General features: G+C 38.1%; 3 protein-coding genes across 5 annotated transcripts; 1 reads left to right on the top strand and 2 right to left on the bottom strand.

The window, feature by feature from the left end:
* Positions 1-6: 6 nt before the first annotated feature.
* On the bottom strand, positions 7-1,008 carry LOC109406306 (uncharacterized). Its single transcript, XM_019679401.3, has one exon. The coding sequence runs from the start codon at positions 993-995 to the stop codon at positions 396-398; it is 600 nt and encodes a 199-aa protein (XP_019534946.2). The 5' UTR covers positions 996-1,008; the 3' UTR covers positions 7-395.
* Positions 1,009-10,765: 9,757 nt separating this feature from the next.
* Positions 10,766-17,171, top strand: LOC109404501 (diphthine methyltransferase-like). Of its 3 annotated transcripts, none has more exons than XM_029863274.2 (3): positions 10,766-10,942; positions 16,038-16,619; positions 16,681-17,171. In XM_029863274.2, exons 2-3 carry the CDS (start codon positions 16,046-16,048, stop codon positions 17,148-17,150), a joined length of 1,044 nt encoding a protein of 347 aa, XP_029719134.2. In that variant the 5' UTR covers positions 10,766-10,942; positions 16,038-16,045; the 3' UTR covers positions 17,151-17,171. The 3 variants fall into 3 exon arrangements, with proteins under 3 accessions (XP_029719134.2, XP_019532940.2, XP_019532943.3); XM_019677398.3 differs by lacking the exon at positions 10,766-10,942 and adding an exon at positions 11,632-12,273; XM_019677395.3 differs by lacking the exons at positions 10,766-10,942; positions 16,681-17,171 and adding an exon at positions 10,999-12,273 and having other exon boundaries at positions 16,038-16,218.
* A 934-nt stretch (positions 17,172-18,105) lies between these two features.
* Positions 18,106-19,227, bottom strand: LOC115254080 (zinc finger MYND domain-containing protein 11; the record flags this gene model as incomplete). Its single annotated transcript, XM_062858551.1, is given in 4 exon segments — positions 18,106-18,511; positions 18,615-18,770; positions 18,839-19,004; positions 19,075-19,227. Coding segments are annotated over 4 exon segments (607 nt in total), but the record flags the coding sequence as incomplete, so codon positions are not given.
* Between the last annotated feature and the right edge of the window lie 404 nt (positions 19,228-19,631).

Raw genomic sequence — 19,631 nt, 5'->3', positions numbered from 1 at the left:
AGCATTAGCCTTGTTAAACTTTGAGTGTACGTGATATCGAGGGTATAAGACTATAAGTACGTTATACCGAAACACAAAAATCGAAATGGCTTTTTCGTGAAAACGTGGACTTTCACCGAAACGTGGACATGTGAATTTCCCCGAAATTATTATTTATTTCTGACTTCTTTCACGACAAATTCAGCATAAAAAGAGAATATTTTTTCTGCTTCGATATAACGTACACTTGGATACAGGAAATTTATTTGTACGATAAATATATCGAAGAGTACCTGTACAACACTTATGAAACCGTTTAACACAACTAATGTCTAGGTAATTACATCGTATACCTAATTTATCCGACTTATCCTAATCCGCTCACTGACTAAATCCTTGAACTGGGCGCAAGCAAATTACTGCCTAGCTGATCGTTCCGTCTCTAGCAGACATTCCCGCACCAGAATCCTAGCGTGAACAATGCCACGTTTCAGTCGCTCGGCTGAACTACGGCTCCCGGAATAGGTGGGACGAATGTCGCGTCCCATCTCCTCAATGACCATCAGTAGCTGTGCGTACTTCGAAAGGTTGGAATTATTATTCGGGAAGTGGTTCAAGTTGCTCACCGGTGTTACGAGGGCCAACGCAGAAGGCGACGGAGTGGGTGATGCCGAAGCTGCTGCGGTGGTCGTCAAGTTCTGCGGTTGAACCTGAAACGGCTGCTGTTGTTGGTGCTGATGCTGCTGCAGCTGATGGTGGTGGTTGTTGTAGCTTGCGTTGGTAACATTTCCATGGCCAGCAGATGATAGCTTGGTTCCCATCGGAATTGGAGTTACTGTGACGTCGGTTAGCTTCGACTCAACGGCTTGTATATCAACATAATCCATATTGTTCGTATGTAAAATATGCTCAGCAAGAAAAAAAATCCTTCGAAAACTATGGAAAACAATGAATAAATCCGAAATAATAGAAACTAGTTGATAAACAAACAACACTCGCTTGATAATTTCAAGCATAATTTTTCAAATCGACGTATCTAACTTTTTCACTGATCTGAGTAAATCCATTGTCAATGTTGACGACCATTTCACTAAAATAGTTTTTTATAAAAAGACTTTTCATAAGTTTTTTCGTGCTTAACATCACCAGGGATATAGCACGCACTAGCTAAGAAACAAAACCTACTCATTCCATATCATTTTCACAATGTATTTTGACAAAAATACACATACACCGGGTTGGTTAGAGATACGTCATGCCAGATACGTCGCTTTTGTATGGTGCCAGTTTGGTGTATCTGTTACTTTTGATTTTGGCTAGATACGTCGTTTGGTTTTCTCATATATCAAAACGGTGTATCTATCAGTAAAGTTGTAAACATCAAAATAGTTAGATACGTCGTTTTGAACAATATACTTAGTTAAACAAATTTAGCAATAAATCATCAAACAGTGATGTGGGTTCTTCTATTTGCTTTATGAATCATGCATGCAGCAGTTAACCCGGATTTGTTTACATTCTCGAGTTACGTCGGATTGAAAAGTTATGCTTGATTTTGATTTTGATTAAATTTTGCAAAAACAAAATAATGATTGTTAATGACGTTAATGACGATGACAGTGACAGAAGAGTGAGTTCAATGTTTGCTTGTGAATTAACACTGAAAATATTTTAACCAGTCTGCCCATTTTCGCATAGCCGACGTAACTGCCACTTTATTTTTTAACTCATTTATTGCATCTTTTGCACCGCATTCGACCCCCTGCAAAAATTTTTTTGTCCCACCACAATATATATATGTTCCCACCAGTTTTAGCATACATTGGTTCGTTTCGCTGCTAGAATTTTTCAGCGTCGGTTACACTTTTTGGGTGGTGCATGGAATAATCGGTTTGTTTACTTGCTACTTCCTTTGGTGTTTGACGTGTGAACAAATATTATAAATTCGGTAGGAAATCAAAAAACTTTTTTTGAGAAAAATATTTTTGCTAATTTTGGGTTGTTTACAACATACATCGGAAGTGACGTATATGATAGTGCATCATTGAAGGCACACAGCGCACCCCACCCGGTACTGAAAAAAAGTGTCGCTAGTCGAAAAGTGTCGCTAGTCAAAACGTCGCTATTCGGTTTGGTGCTGGCGCCATAATATTTCAAACGTTTGAACATTTGCACGGTAATCTAAAGAGCAAAGCAAGATGCAATATTGTCGTCGCGATTGAAACCCGAAGTTTCCTCACACCCGACAATCACAAAAAAAAAAGTTCACGAACTGTCATCATTCCAGTTGCTAAAATGTTTTATTCTTGACAGATTTATGAAAATTGTGCAACACTTGAATAACGTTTCAATTGTGATGTGCAAAATTTACAGGGAAAACAAATTTTCTTCTGATGTTGTTCAGTGTCAATATGCTAATAGACCAGTTTATGGCCGGTTTATACTAAAAAGATTTTTTTGTCGAAAACTTTGAGTTACTCGGAAAGACTCAACAGTTGTTACTACAGTCAGTTACTGACCACGTTTTTTACGCAAATGATTGGAGGGATCCATCGCAATGGCTGTTCCTAATTATTCGCTTCAAAGGCCCTTCATTCATGCGGTATGAGAAGGGCTTTTATCATTATTCCAATACTATGGAATAGAAAAAGTGAACATATAAGCAGTTTTAATGCCAACAATTCTTATAACAACTCATAGATATTTTTAATGAAGGAAAAAAGTATCATTGTTTCCTTTCGGCATTCAAAAACCCAACAATGTTCCTTCTTTTTGAACAATATTTTTCTTGGAATTAAGGCAATTAGTAAAATTTTTGAAATTATAACTGCTTACATTTTCAACATAGACTCTCCCTTCTTTTCTACATAGGCTGTTCTTTCGAATTGGACTTTTCAGGAAATTATGGGCATTATTACAACCACCGGTGTTGAATTGCTATAATATTATTTTTTTTTCAAATTTCTGAACACCTGTGCTTGTAGGGTCCTAAAATTAAAGACGAAATCTCGCTTATATTGAATACTACGATCAAGCATGGTATTCTAATCGGAATTGTACTTTACTCGAACTTGAAAAACAAAGGAATAATGAGAAAATTTGAAATAAGTAAAATGGTATATAGTTCTACTTTGACATTTGAGGTCAACCTTATGTGACTGAGCTCGACATTTTTCGCACTGGGATTTCAAAAATGTTCCTATCTGACATACACGGAGAAAAAAAAATCACTCAAAGTATGTGTTATAAGCTAGGGACAAGACAAAAGGCTAAAAAAAATAAAAATTATATATTTTCAACTACGGTTAATAAAAACGTAAAAAAATGAGTAATTATGTACTCTTGCACCATATATTAGCGCATTTGCTCAAAAGTACACGCGGCAAACCCCTGAGGAAAGGAACAGCCGCGATTTTTGCTCCCCTTTTACTCAATTCTTATGGGGGATAACATTGCGGCGTTTCCTCAAGTGCGGTTGTTCCTTTCCAAGAGGATTTGCCGCGTGGAATTTCGTGCAAATGCGCGTTTGGAACATTACAAAGGCCGCGCGGTGTATCATATTCAGCAAACCAGTCAATATTGTGGTTTAAAACAAGAATCCCGATAGGACTTTAGGAGCCTATTGTAAAGGAAAATCATGCTTATTTCCAAAATTTTTTTGTCAAATAAGAATTTTTGGCAGGATGTTTCTTCCGGTGATTTTTTACGAATAAATATTTGATTTTTAGCAATTAATATAAACCATTCAGAAATGAAACAATAGTTTTATTTTCTTTCTGGGGGATGGTACATTCTGGGGAATGGATTTCTGGGGAATGGTACATTCTGCAGAATGGGTTTCTGGGAAATGGTTTTCTGGGGAATGGAATTCTGGGGATTGGTTTTCTGGGGAATGGTTTTCTGGAGAATGTTATAGAATCGTTAGTGAATAAAATATTGCTATTTTTTATAGCCTTATTGAAAAAGCTCATTTTTCCAAAACAGTTTAATTTTCATGGATAGAATGACAGTTCAATCTATAAAATGATAGTTTGACCCGAACAAAAAAAAATCCTCATATTTACCAGGACCCGGTCTGTTTTAATATCTGTGGGCCCACTCAAGAAAAATCCACGCAACTAATTTTCGCGCAGTAGTCTAAACAGGTGGAATCTCCGCAATAGGATACTGCAAGATGACGTCACGAAGCCGTGCACTGACAGTTCAGCGAGCTTGTTTACATGGCCTTAGTCTCTGGCGGAGATGAGTTAAATATTGCCTTTTTCTTTATCCTAATCGAAAGAGCTAATTTTTCTGAGTATAAGGTGATTTTATTGCGTTCCGATTCCTTTGTTTTACAAACTTTAAATGTATTTTAAAAATAGTTCCCGGGCACCAAAAATGATGAAATTTTGGATTTCGACTAATTTTTGGACAGCGATTCCGATTAAGCAATAACCTGGATACCCCTAAAGAACCCAATTAGACGATTGATTTTGTACTACAGTCATGACTCGCTGGTTGGGGGCTTAATAGTTGGGTGGCTTTTTAGTTGGGGCCCCGTTAGTTGAGCTGTCAGCCAACTAAAAAGTACCTGGATGTCATAATTCAATGTCAAACTGAAAATGACAACCAATTTGTAATTCCGAGGAGCGAGCCAATGAGTTTTTGGTTGCTTAAACTTTACTGATAATCGAGAAGAATTTCTATTTCATATTTCTTAAAAGAAAAAGTATTTGTACAATTACTTCGAAACAAATGCAAAACATCGGCAATCTTTATTTTGTCGATCATTGAAAGTGTTTTGTGCTTGCTTTTGGTTCGGGTGGTTTCATAAACATCTATATTTTCACTTCACCGACTGAAAATGGGTGAAAATAATTATTTCTCGCATTGGCCATATATGTATCTTGCAAAACGTATCAGTTTTGCTCTAAATGTAAAACAAATTGAAAATTTTTCTTTTTTGCTTCTAACCCAAACATGATTTAAAAAACACAATGCGCACGCCCCTTGTGCTGCTGTCACTTCACCCAACTAGCGAATCGAATTCGTTGGTTGGGTGGAGGTTGTGGCTCAACGAGCGGATTCCGACTGTAGTAGAGATGAAAATGATCGATATTTCCGTATCATAATGGATTCGGGACGGAAAACGTAAATTCAATTGTCACCGCTCGTTAAAATTTCTAATACCTTGTAAACAAGCTCGCTCAACTGTCAGACAAAGTGAGGTTAGATCAGGTGCTTTAAATGCATTTTAAATATAGTTCCCGGACTCCAAAAATAATTAAATTTTAGATTTTGACTATTTTTTGGGTAAAGAATCCGATTTTGAATTAACCCGGATACCCCTAAAGAACTCAATCAGCCATTTATGGATTAATGGTTGACATCCCTAATGAAAATAATAAATTTGAACGCACTCGTTTTTCACGCACCGAAAGAGAACTGTCAAACTTTATTTACAAATGTCGAAGAAAATATTCCATATAACATTAGATTTCCGTACAAGCAAAATTTTATGTAGATTTTATTTTCAACTTCTAAAAACTAGTGAAATGTTTGGACAATTTGGGTGCAGAGTACGGTAATTAGTGAATCGCGGAACGCCTTTTGGCCGTCAATTCCAGTACAAGATGGATGGCTGCGGTAGATACTCATCGCCCTACGCATACCTGCATCAGATGAACCTCCAAGAACACCCCACGACCCCGTTAGATTTCGTTCCGCCACCGTTCAGTATCGAAGAATTTAACTTCTACCATCATCACTATCAGTCGCACTTCGATTACGATAAATCTCCCGCGCTCTACAATCCTAACTCTAGCAGTTTGAATGGGCTGGAGACAACAAGTAACGCCAGTAAAGATTCGAAACCGGTTATCTCGGAGGATAGTGTCGCAGGAACCGCGAATGGTCAAAGCATAGAAAACAAAAATCGCGATCGAGAAAAGCCAGATCGAGCGAAGGTGGTGGTCCGTTCAATCAAACAAGAAGATCTGGAAAAAAAATTGACCACGAAAGCCCTCAGCCGGGCGAGGCACACGTTACAGCAACGGCTCAAGCGTCAAAACGAAACCCCAGAGCAGAAAGCCATCCGAAGACAGCGCAATGCGGAGCTCAACCGACGAAGACGGATGAACAAAGAGGACATTCGGGTAGCCATGGAAAAGGTCAAGAATCGACTTCGACAGCGAGTCAAACGGGAGATCGATCGGATGCTCAGGACACGCCAGAAGCGGGAAGATTTCCTCCGGGAAACTTTCGAGCAGATGAGCACCGTCTTTTCCGATTCGGATATGATGCAGTACCAGGACAGGATCGCAAACGCCCTGCAGGAAATTTCCGATTAAGCGCTTCTGTGAGGTAGTTAAGAAGAAAGTGGAAGTCTAATTTCATTGAACTTATTTAAGGCGTAAAGTGCTAAGCTGTGCTAAAAGATGCAATACGTCTACTGTGTTAATAAAAAATGAACTTAATGAATTTCTGAATAAAAAGGCTTAGATAAACACGAGATCTGTCAGATAACAGCATTCAAGAATTCTATTAAATCTAGAATTGATTTCTAATAAATCTAGAATTGTTTTTTGGGTATCTGACCCATTGCAGTATGTGCAAATACACGATTATCATTAGAGATACGACAAAATCAGGATAAAATCGAAAACTGAAAAAAAACTGCAGTTTTCACAATTCAAATGAAGAGTGTTGATCAACTTCACTACTTCTTGAAGCACCGAACATGAAATTCTGCACAGGCTTTAATGTTATAATTTGTCCTATCATTTATATTTGAACGAAGTTTGCAGCCAGACGTTTTCTTCGATTAAAAGCATTTGCTTTGATATCATACTGCAAAAGAATAAAGTCACTAGATTTGTTTAAAATACTCAAAAATAATGTTTGTTTACATACTAATATCACTGTTATGCTACTTTCTCCCCAAAAAACCATTTTTCTAATCACAAGCCGGTCACTACAGTAGACGTTTGTTAAGTGCAATATGTTCACTTTTCACTTACCGAATGAAATTCGATAACTGCAACAACTGACAGACGTCACATAACTGTCAGTTGCTATAGACTGCAACCACTGTATTTAACTGTTAACTGTGACACCGTAATACCTAAACGGAATATTTTACGTGCAATGCAATCTGAGATGTTCGAAATATTCTTCATATTCTGTTATAGGGCACTGCACTGTTTTGATTTTGTATGGAATTTTGACATTTCCTGGCCTTGTTGTTTACAAAATCTCAATAAGAGCGAAGGAGAGGGAGAGAGTTTCGTGCAGAGCCCTATTCTGTTATAATCAACGCACCCCCGGGCCGTGGCCAATCTGCGTTGAATCGCTGGGCGATACGTCTACTAGACTTGTATCTGCCCTATGCTAAACCGATTAGCATAGCAAGTCCTTTCCACTGATGAGTAGGCTCGAATATACCCGCCCCTCCCTATAACCCATAGCGGGAAATAAGGAGTTTTCAGTTTCAAGTTTTGCATGGATCATGACACCAACTCTTTCTACCATAATGCTTTAAAAATTCTGAAATAAAAGAAAACTAATATGATGAAAATAATTGAGATACAAGTTTTTATACAAAATTTAAAGATCAGTTATTTAAAGGGGAATTGAAGAAATGTTGAATACGGTACCTACAGGGGATACTCAAAATAACTGGGACAGGTAAAATTTTCACTTTTCAAAAAATGTTCAACTCGCTGTAACTTTTCCAAAAGGGCATCAAATATTCTCAAATTTTTACTGTAAGTTCGTCAACTAGTTGTGTATAAGTGGTTCAAATTTGGAAAAGATCGGGCAATTCTATACGAAGTTATAAAGATTTTAGAAAAAGGTATAATTATCCGGTAGCCAATTTTGAGCTGTTATATCTCAGAATTCAATGAACCGAATGCAATGAAATTTTGATCATTTATGACTAATATAATGAACTTTGAAAAGCAGTTGACTTAATTTAAAATTATTCGTTAGAAAAAAAGTTGTAGCGATTTAATTTATTCTATGCTTTTTAGTAAATTTATCTATTTTTCATATGCATCCCATTACTTTTTCAATTCAATGTCGGCTATTTGGTTGCTTTTCTTTGAAACATAAATATATTCAAGTCATTAGAGGGAATTTAAATGAACTATAATTACTATCTCGAATTTTGAAACGATGATGAAGTTTTGGATAAATTGGTATCATATGAGAAAAATAATCTAATCGTTGTAACTTTTTTTCGTGTAAAAATTTTTAAGTTTAGTCAAATGTTTTAAATAGCTCATCATATAAGTCATAAATGATCAAAATTTCATTGCATTCGTTTCATTGAATCCGGAGATATAACAGCTCAAAGTTGGCTATCGAATAGTTATACCTTTTTCAAGAACCTTTAAAACTTCGTGTAGAATAGCCCGATCGTTTCCAAATTTTGACCACTGATACACAACTAGTTGATGAACTTACAGTAAACATTTGAGAATATTTGATGCCCTTTTCAAAAAGTTACAGCGAGTTGAACATCTTTTGAAAAGTGAAAATTTTACCTATCCCAGTTATTTTGAGTATCCCCTGTATATTATAAAATGTTCCGCACCGCCACGAATGTCATGAATAAGCAAACACATATTCTATTTGCCTAGTAGTAGAAAGAGTTGCGTGCCTGTTTATAAAAGTTTTTACTTATCTTGATTGCTCCGGACAATTTCCGTTTGTGTTGGGGAACTTCGTGAGTGTACCAGGATAGATTTTCTTCAAAAATATGGCATTTTCTGAAATTAAGAAATAAAAGGAAATACTGGGCCGCACAGCTCCGCGGTCCACTTATATTAGTATAAATATGTATAAATATATATATGTAGCATATATATATATATATATATATATATATATATATATATATATATATATATATATATATATATATATATATATATATATATATATATACATATATATAGACGAAGTAGTCAGTTTTTGTCGATTTCGTCAAGTATGCGTCTTAAGTCTTAGGTCTTGAGTCTTGATCACCCGTTGGCTTCGAATCTATAAGCAAGCACTATTAAATGCTGCACTTTCACACTATTGGTTTCGGTTTCTTAGTTATTTTAAATTGATATGGCAAGAAAACATTATTAAGCATTAGACATTCATAACATATTAGGGTTTACTCACAAAACAACTATCACATATAAAAATACTGATATTGAAAATTAAAATTAATATTAATCACAAGTAAATACAATGTCAGCACTGTGAATGAGTAATTTGAATACACGAGATACTACTATTTGTTGCAAATTGATTGTTAAAATTAACCGAATAGTGGAAAGCCCAGACAACAATTCCAAGTCTGCTGACTCCAAAAAGATCCCAAGATTCGTCACAAAGCACAAATGTTTTCATTATGATTCACAACGACTCTCGCAACCCTTCCCGACTAACCGACTGGAACTGTTTTTTGAGTATAGAAACTACTAAGCCCTAGCAGGTTCCTCCTGTTTATCGAGCATTTCTGATAAACCAGATATACTCCATCTGTAGCAGCCGGTTCGCAATAGGACAGATCGCCGAAGTACTAGATTTGTAGTAATGAGCTGAATTTTTGTATGGTGAGAAGGTCAATTCTCCGTTTCTGCAATGAAATGGTGCAAAAAGCGTGGGTATTATGATTCCTTGCCTAATTTGATGCTGTTTGAGCAAAACTTTGGGGAACAGTGTTGTTGTTTTCTCCATTTCTTGCAATATAAACAACATAGTTATCCAAAGTTTTGCTCAAACAGCATCAAATTAGGCAAGGAATCATAATACCCACGCTTTTTGCATCATTTCATTGCAGAAACGGAGAATTGACCTTCTCACCATACTAAAATTCAGCTCATTACTACAAATCTAGTACTACACCGAACGTGCCCCATTAACCGTTGGAGGCGCATTAAAGTGTTAAAGGTGATATTTTCATTACAAGAATTATAATTAACTTCCTTCAATTTAATACCGTCAAACCCTGTGATCTTGGCTAGGGGAGATGTTCGAAATATTCTTCATATTATGACAATTTTCCAATGTTTTACATGGAAACGAGTTGTCAAACTTCAAACGCTGTTTACTCAATTCCTTCTTTTTACAAATGGGACTGTTATACGAGTGGGGGCAGTCAAGCTGTTTCTAGCGTCAATTATCTTCTAGATTCCTAGTGTAAATGTTCAGTGTAACGCAGAGACCTCCCACGCCCAACCTTACGTTACGTTCGTCAAATCCTATGATATTGGGTCTATGCGAGCTGAATTATGACATTGCTTAGAAAATTGTGACAGGCTCACTGCGGATACTCCTCTGGTCCCCATTAGCATTTACAGCCGATTTTTCCACCTTTACCCACCTTAAGGCTCAAGCAGAAGTGGAAAAATTGGCGCACAAAGTGCTAATGGGTTAAGCCATCGCGTCAAGATTGAATATCTATGGGGAGGGAGCTCTTTACATATATTACTATAGAGATTACCTTAATGATGCGCAATCCTAAAAATCGATTTAAATTTACTTCGCATCTCCAACATTGCATGTGCTTTAAGTCGTACCTTCGACCAATGTGGTTATTCGAACCGATGAAAGATATGATACGTTTTACAAATTATAATTCAACCTTTTATTCCAGTATTAATTATCGCACACGTTCCTTCGATTGATTTCAATAACTGACTTTTTTACCAGCTTTTATTTTTCGGATTTTTTTTATTCAAAATATGTCCACTCATTCAAGCAACGCCAACCCACACTGACGTGACGTTTCTCTAGCACATGCATTCCTTTGATTCAAACTTTCTATTTATACCATACTCTACTGGATCAAAACAAACGAGTGATGTTATGCTTTTGTGGGTCTACCCGGCAAATTACAAAGTGTATGGTTAGTGACAAGACCATAGTGAAACTTCTTTAATTGAACCATTGAGTCCTGAAGGCAATCTGCTGGGAAACGGTAAGTTCAACTATCCTTTTAAAATTTCACATATGTGCATTTCTGCGCATATGAAAGACATTAACATAACATATTGTCATCTCCGCGTATGTCATGTACGAGTTTTCTCAAGCATTTCTTTCACGCATACGCAGAGCGATGCACATACATATTAGTACCATTTTGCAGGCTGACATGTAAACGTCAGTCCTGCAGATTTAGGAAGTAGCTGAAAAGAGTTTTGTGGATAGTTTGATAAGATTTCCGGATCGAAAAACATAGGCTCCGCGCCATGAATCCGTCATTTCCAGTGCACCAACCAAATATCTACAACATCATGCCGCCACAACTGCCACAGATACCACAGTTGCCGCAGCTTCCCCAAATCCCACTCCAAGTTCCCCCGACCCCACCTGTCCCGACAAGTGCAAGCACAACCCCCCCTCCTTTGACCAAAGCCCAGCGTCGCATGCTGGGGGAAAGCGAAGCAGCTCGAGCTAAGCGACTGGCCAAAAACGCCGAAAGAATGCGGCAGAAGCGAGCCACCGAATCCTACGATGAGTACAAGATACGATTAGCTAAAAACGCCGAAGCCAACCGAAGACGAAGACAAAACGAGTCAGATGCGGAGCGTGCCTTGCGTCATATGCGGAATGCAATGAGACAGAGACTGAGGAGAGCCATGGAGACCCCCGATCAGAAGGCAATCCGAAAGGCCAAACTGGCTCAAAGAATGCGAGAAATAAGAGCCACCGAAACTCCTGATCAAAGAAAGATAAGACTTGAGAAAGCCGCAGCACGAGCCCGTCATAAATTCCTAACAGAAAGTTCCGAAGAACGAATGGAAAGGAACCGCAAAAAGGCAGAATATGCACGATTATTCCGGAACAACAAACAACAGAATCAACCTGCTCAAGAACAAGTGCAAGATTTAACACCCATGAAAAATACAAACCCAAATGAAATCAAAGCCGAGCAACAACCACCTCCTCAGACGAATGCGACCAATACGACGCATCACAATCCCACAGTCATTCCACAGAATCCGGAACCGGCCCCTCCGATATGCAGGGACCAACCTTATCCTCCGGCGTCGAAAAACTATCCCATCAATTATCATGAATTTGGTGCCGCATTTCCTACGTTCTTCAACTATCCCCACCTGAAGAACGGCCAGCAGAGCTCGTACAGCCCGGTGTATCCTTCGCAAAGCTACTACCCGGACTTGTCCGTCCCGACACATTACGGCACCAAAAACGACCGGACAACGTTTCCGGCGGAAAAACCGCCGGAATGTGTCCAGCCATCCCATCAGAACCACCTGAAAGGAACTACTCAAAAGAACTGATCTGGTAATTTGAATGTTTGTTATCGTTCACCAGAAAACGTTAAGGATTAGATGCGGAATTCAGGAATTCAGTATGGGATTCATGCACCAGGAATTCTACTTCCGAGATTCCTAAAGGAATATCTTCCGGGATTCTTTCAGAAATTTCTTCTGCAAGTCCTCCAAGAAATCTTCTTTAAGGCTCAATAGGACACACTCGGTGAAGTACTAGATTTGTAGTAATGAGCTGATTTTTGTATGGTGAGAAAGCGAATTCTCCGTTTCCGCAATGAAATGGTACAAAAAGCGTGGGTATTTTGAATCCTTGCTTAATTTGATGATTTTTTAGCAAATCTTTTTGTAACCCTGTTGTTGTTTTCTCCATTTTTTGTAACGTAAACAACACGACAAACTCGTAAAATGTGAGTTCTCTTCCTTCGGAAGGGAAGTAAAGCGTGGGTCCCGAGAAGAACTAGCCTTGGACTTAAAATCTCGTTAATACAGCATCAAATTAGGCAAGGAATCCATAATACCCACGCTTTTTGAACCATTTCATTGCAGAAACATGCTGGTTTTGTTCGTTTTTTCGTCATTCTGGAGAAAAGTGCTTTTTTCAGTTTTGGATAATGCAATTCTCATTTGAGCCTTAAAGAGATCCTTCAGCAGTGATTGCTTTATAAATGCCTTCAGACAGTTATCCAGGAGATCCTTCATTTGAATGAATCAAGTTTAGAAAAGAAACACGAAAACGCCTTGGAAATATGCATTTTTTTAAATGCGTAATGCTTCTAAAAAATCAATTATAGATTGTATCAAGAATATGACTATGTAGTTAATTACAGAGGTTACTCAAAATAACTGGGACAGGTAAAATTTTCAATCTTCAAAAAATGTTCAACTCGCTGTAACTTTTCGAAAAGTGCATTAAATATTCTCAATTTTTTACTGTAGGTCCATCAACTAGTTGTGTATCAGTAGTCCAATTTTGGAGAAGATCGGACCATTGTCCACGGAGTTAGGCATCGTACACAAATTACGTAACGCTATAGGGGGAGGGGGGAGTCCAGCTTAGCGTTACGATCCATACAAAAATATTTTTGGTTTTCATACAAAAAGCGTTACAAGGGGGAGGGGGGAGTCTGAAAATGCCGATTTCAGCGTTACGTAATTTGTGTACCATGCCTATAACGATTCTAGAAAAAGGTAAAATTATCCGATAGCCAACTTTGAGCTGTTATATCTCCGGAATCAATGAACCGAATGCAATGAAATTTTGAGCATTCATGACTTGTATAATGAGCTATGAAAAACCTTTGACTTAACTTAAAATTCTTAACACGGAAGAAAATTATAACGATTAGATTATTTTTCTAATAAAACACCAAATTATCCAAAACTTCAACATCGTTTCAAAATTCAAGATGCAAATTATAGTTCAATTAATTTCCCTCTAAATGACTTATATATAAATGTGTTTTGAAGGAAAGTTACAACATAGCCGCTAATAAATTGAGAAAGTAATGGGATCCATATTAGAAATTGATGAATTTACTAAAAAATCGTGAAATGAATGAAATCGTTATAACTTTTTCTCTTGTTAAAAATTTAAAGTTAAGTTAAACGTTTTTAAGAGTTCATCATAAAAGTCATGAATGGTCAAAATTTCATTGCAATCAGTTCATTGAATCCGGAGATATAAAAGCTCAAAGTTGGCTATCGAATAATTATACCCTTTTCTAGAATCTTTATATCTTCGTGAAGAATAGCCCGATCTTTTCCAAATTTGAACCACTGATACACAACTAGGGTAGAAGCTTCAGTTTTGGCCAGCCCGGAGTTTTGGCCATAGTGCGATATTCAGCCTGTAACGATCTAAATTGGCATAAACTTATTTTTTACTAGTAGATTCTAATATAATAATACGAATGCAGCTGTTAAAACCATACATTTTGATTGGAAACTGGAAGAAAAAAATAATTTTCCTTAAAAAATCAGCTCCTAGGGGTAGGCGGGGCATAATGAGCAGCTTAAGCATTTTGCCACCAAATCCAGTAAATTAAGTGCAACCAATGTGTAATTTTATCGTTCAATCCTCATTTGAACATTAACTGACAAAAGCTAATCGTTGAAATTCCGAATAAAGTTATAAATGTAGTAGAATTTTATGTTTTTAAAAACGTATAAAATCGCGAGTTGCGTTTTGGGGGTGGGGCATAATGAGCACCCTGGGTGGGGCAGTATGATCAATATCAGTTTTGTACACAATCAAATGCTAATTGACTATTCTTGTCAATGATAAAGCATACCGGCAACCATCAATGAGAATTTGAAGGGATTATGGGGTTTAATTTGTAGGGAACTGTGGGGTTCCAATGAGTCTTCTATTGAGGAATTTTTAAACGGTGATAATATACAGATACTGAGATTTTAAAGCTAATAAATTGAAAGTTACAGACAAAACCTTACTATATGCATCAAAACAGAGAAAACCAAAATTAAAATTTGTTTGTTGAAGATGTTTACCATTTTCATTAGTTTTTTCACTAGTTGCTCATTCTGCCCCACCCTACTACCAACTCTTTGAAGCATATTTTTTCTACAAAATAATTATACAAATAGTTGATAAGTGTTACAAATACATTTCATTGGCCTAGGGAATATCAAGAAAATCGATAGATGCCCACTAAGTTGTGATTTCGATACCCAAAACCTTATTTTAGGTCACCTGATTCTTATAATATTTTCCCAGTATATGGCCACTTTACGCATTTTGATTAATATTTCAAGGTAAACGGATTTTTTGACTAATGTTTTGTCATCAACTCATTGGATTTTAGATAATAAGGCTGCCATCAAGCAACTTGTTTTGTTAATTTGAAGATTTACAGTGAAAATACAAGGTGCTCATTATGCCCCACCTGTTCATTATGCCCCGCCTACCCCTATATATCTATTTTGGCCAGGGTGCTTCTAATTTGGCCACTCCCATAAGAAATACACGTGATTGGCCAAAATAGAAACCAAAGCAGAGAATATGGCCAAAACTGCGGCAAGGCTTCTATTTTGGCCAGTGCCACTTTTAATACAAAAATCAAGTATTAGCTTGATTTCTGCATTTTTCTAATAGAGTATAGATCGAAACCTTTCGCATTGGTAGTTTTCATTGGATTATTGGATATTTTTATAAAAATGATTCCCCTTAGGCTGGCCAAAACCGGTGCTCGCACCCTAGTTGATGAACTTACAGTAAAAATTTGAGAATATTTGATGCCCTTTTCAAAAAGTTACAGCGAGTTGAACATTTTTTGAAAAATTAAAATTTTACCTGTCCCAGTTATTTTGAGTATCCCCTGTATATTGCTATTTTAACAACGACAAATCGACGTGACATCCGAGCACATTCCCAGAATTAGTAAGAATAATGTAACTGAATGTTAAGATTTAGGTATAACGTATTCTTCTTATTACGCAAAACATTTATTGACAATTATTATGCTTCGAACTGTATTAAACAATATGACAAGTTGAAACAACTGTTCGCACGCGCTCATGAAGATGAAGCTGTGTAAATCATCGTACAGATAAAGGTAGTGATTGAAATGATAATGTTTAGTCAAGAAAATTGAAAAAAAATGTATGAGCTGTCACATCGGTTTGTCGGTGGTTTAAGTAGGTACTTTCAGAAACTGAGGTCAAATTTAGAATACTTTTCATGACCTTTCCAAGACTTTTCATAACACATATAGCCATCATACCAAATAATAATGCTTCTTTCACTATCCGTTTCAGATTTCAAAATGCCATCAACTATTACCACGCTACATACTTATGATACTGTATATTCCGCTGATTCTGTAGAATGGTGCCCTCACAATCCGTACCAGCAGTTGTTTGTCTGTGGAACATATCAACTAGACGACAAAGGAGAATCCCTAACGAGCAATACGAGCCAAACTGTTCGCAAAGGTCGAATATTGCTGTTCAACTACGATTCGGCAGAAAATGTACTGAAAAACACACAGTGCATAGAAACTGCGGCAATACTGGATCAGAAATGGCACCCATCACACGCCATTTTATCCACGGTGGACGCCAGTGGTGAGGTTGCCATGTTCAAATTATCTTCGGACGAACAATTGATCCAAAGGGACACGCTGAAGATCCCTAACGATTCCGAAGGCGAGCAGTTAGCTCTCTCGATTGATTGGTCTTTAGGAGGAGACAAGGCAGCGGTTAGCGACTCTAAAGGGGGCATCTCCCTGATAACTAATGCATCGGACGGAATGCAATGCACCAGCCGTTGGAATGCTCACTCCTTCGAAGCGTGGATATGTGCCTTTGACAAAACCGATCAGAACATACTCTACACGGGTTCGTGTTTTTTTACATAATTTCCTATGAAAAGCGTCATAGTCAAATCTCTTGCTTTCAGGTGGAGACGATATTCTCCTATGTGTCTACGACATTCGATGTGCTGACGCTGCTATGCTGAGACTGAAGAATAAAACCCACGGAGCAGGTGTTACGTCTTTACTTTCGCTCCACAACAGGGAGCACCTTCTGGTTACGGGCAGCTACGACGACTGCATCAGATTGTTCGACACGAGATCTATGCGGAGCTGTATCAGCGAAATCAATCTCGGAGGTGGTGTTTGGCGATTGAAACCTAATCCTAGTCAACCCGAGCAGATATTATGCGCCTGTATGTACCACAACTTCAGTGTTGTCTCGCTGAACAGTGACCAGAGTATCACGCTTGATGCGGAGTATAATGAACACGATAGCATTTGCTACGGATGCGACTGGAAGTACGGATTAACCGAGGGCTTGGCCAAATATTTTGCATCTTGTTCATTCTATGATCACAAAATGTGTTTGGCAGTTCTGAAGACAGAAAAATAAAATTTAATAAAATAATTCAAATGTAAGGTGTAGTAGTTTTAAGAAAGAAATCAATGGTTGACATTGATACCTACTAGGGTATTACGAAATTTCATAATTATCCATACAGTACTTTGAGCTGTACTGCCCCCACTCGCATAACAGTCCCATCTTTGCTGGGTTTCCTATGCATATGGGACTGTTATGCGAGTGGGGGCAGTGTAGCGGAAAAAAATCATCTATCATGCGAATGAAAATTGGCCATGATTGTACAAAATGCTTGACAGCACGTCTTTTTGTTTTTCAGCCAGGGCCACCGTCTTCCGCCGTTTCTTCAGAAATTGTACACACCCGACACTCAGGGAAACCGCATGACCGAAACGGTGTAGGTAAATACTGCTTAAAGAAGCCATGGTGGAATATCACTTCCCCCATCAACCGGTAGTCCACCGTTTCGGTGGAACTGTTCCACGTACGTTACCATTTACCATTGTGGCCAATCTGCCAGTCCAACGTATGTCCCTTATATTAAGCATTTCGGAGTACTCTATATCCTCCACGATAAGAATACCAAAAGACGTCATACCGGTGATGACAGAAGTACAACGAACGACACTGTGCGGTACGTGCTTGCCATTCTTAGGCACACTAGTCTTACGTGCTTTCCAGCTGCAAAGTAAAATTGTTCAGAACTGGTATTGCTCAACAGTCCAACGAACAAAGAGGACGACGAAAAGTTGGTGGTCGACTATTTATGATTGAGCTTCGTCATGAAGCGCTTTGTGGGCGACGAAAAGTCTAGTCGTCACCGTTATTCTTTCGGACGAAGATGATTTTATTGTTTTCTTCACGGAGCGGTAACGAGAAGGACGATTGTCAGCCCAGCTCTTAATTCTCAATAAAGAACAAATGGCGTTTAAACCTATTCCGCAATGGATTGTTCACTCTCGACCATATCATACAATGTTAACAACAATATTATTTATGTATGTTTATTAAATTCAACAAATGACTTTCAACAAAAACGATACATGTGCAATTCATGTGTGTCTTTGTTCTCGTGTTACTGCCCAAAATTCATGATATCGCAGTAATATATAAACTAAATACAAAACAAAAACTCAGGAACGGAGATACTGCTTACAGGTAGTAATACCACATTGAAAATGTACGGTTCGACAGCGACGATAATAAGAGATCGACATAAGGAAAGCGATTAACTTACTGGTAAGTTGTAGAGCAGATCGTTTCTAGTGCTGGTGTTTGGTGGAAAATTTGTGCAACTTTTTGTGCGTTGGCCAGTCCTTCTCCTGGCACTCCCGTGAACAGTAGGACGTATTCCAGCAGCAGTGCAGTATGGATTCGTGTTCACAACTTTTACACTGAAATGAAAAAGAATAAATATGCTGAATAGAAATGCACAACAGAAAATACACTCCAGAATATTTCTACTGTACCGCTAGTTAAAATATCTTTCACACTTACCCATTGCTTTTGCTTCACCTCACTGAGACGGGAAGTGTACTCCTTGACTAGGCTACGTAGCTTCTGCTGCCAGCGATTGATGTCCTCCTGAAGAGCGTCCGCAGCCAGCTGCTTGATCTTATCGATATCGTCCATCTTGTCCATCAACGCCTTCAGCTGTGTAGATCAGACAATTATACTGAATTTAAGCTTTATGTACTATAGTCTAAAGCAATGTCAGTTACCTTCACCACGTCATCCGAGTACTGTCGTTTCAACTGAGCTTTGATGCGAGGGCTTCGCGGTTTAAGAGATTCTGCTGAAGAGCCCGATGCAAGGGAGAAACTTTCATTGCTTCGCACCGGGGTCATTGCCGACGATGAGCTGAACCCGTTCAACGGGACAATATCCCTAAAGATTGTGTAAAAGATAGGAGCTGAACATGTCTAAATGCAGTAGTAACGTATCCGCTCATACTCACTGGTCAAGACGAAGACTCTTTGAAGAGGCGGGCGAGTTTTCGTTACTTTCAGCCGGCTCAAGGGGTCGTTTTTCTGTCTGCCTAGTGGTGCGCTTCTCCGCACTTCCTTGGAGACTGCTCGGCGTTCGACCGTGTGGAGTTCCAGGGCTGTAACTGAAAGCAAAAATCCAGAGAAAACAATATTTTTAATTGATCAAGGCAATGCTACATCATAGGGTAGGTAATCATGAATTGAACCAAATTGCGGCTTTCTGAAGCAGCGGCACTTTTGATCGATTTTTTCGTCCACATGGAAATAATTTACTACGGTAAGGTCTCACGTATATGAAAGCCACGGGTATAAGCTTTCCGTAAAGTGACAAAAAGTTAACATTTGCACCAAATTTCATTGAGAAATTCAATTATTTGTCAATAGTGATTTTAATCTTAATTTGAACCATCGTAATCATAATTTGAACCAATTTTAATCTAGATTTGAACTAGTGGCGGCAGCAGCTCGAGCAATTCCCGCAACAGCCAATTTCATGCTAATCAACTAAAAATCACATGGATCTGCT

Source organism: Aedes albopictus, chromosome 3 (genome assembly GCF_035046485.1).
Source record: "Aedes albopictus strain Foshan chromosome 3, AalbF5, whole genome shotgun sequence".
NCBI lineage: Eukaryota > Metazoa > Arthropoda > Insecta > Diptera > Culicidae > Aedes > Aedes albopictus.
Note: the sequence above shows the minus strand (reverse complement) of the source record. Positions and strands in the feature narration are given on the sequence as shown.

What these genes read in the sequence shown, in the direction of transcription:
- LOC109406306 (XM_019679401.3), bottom strand. Translation starts at nt 995, where the DNA reads ATGCTTGAAATTATCAAGCGAGTGTTGTTTGTTTATCAACTAGTTTCT.
- LOC109404501 (XM_019677395.3), top strand. Translation starts at nt 11,214, where the DNA reads ATGAATCCGTCATTTCCAGTGCACCAACCAAATATCTACAACATCATG.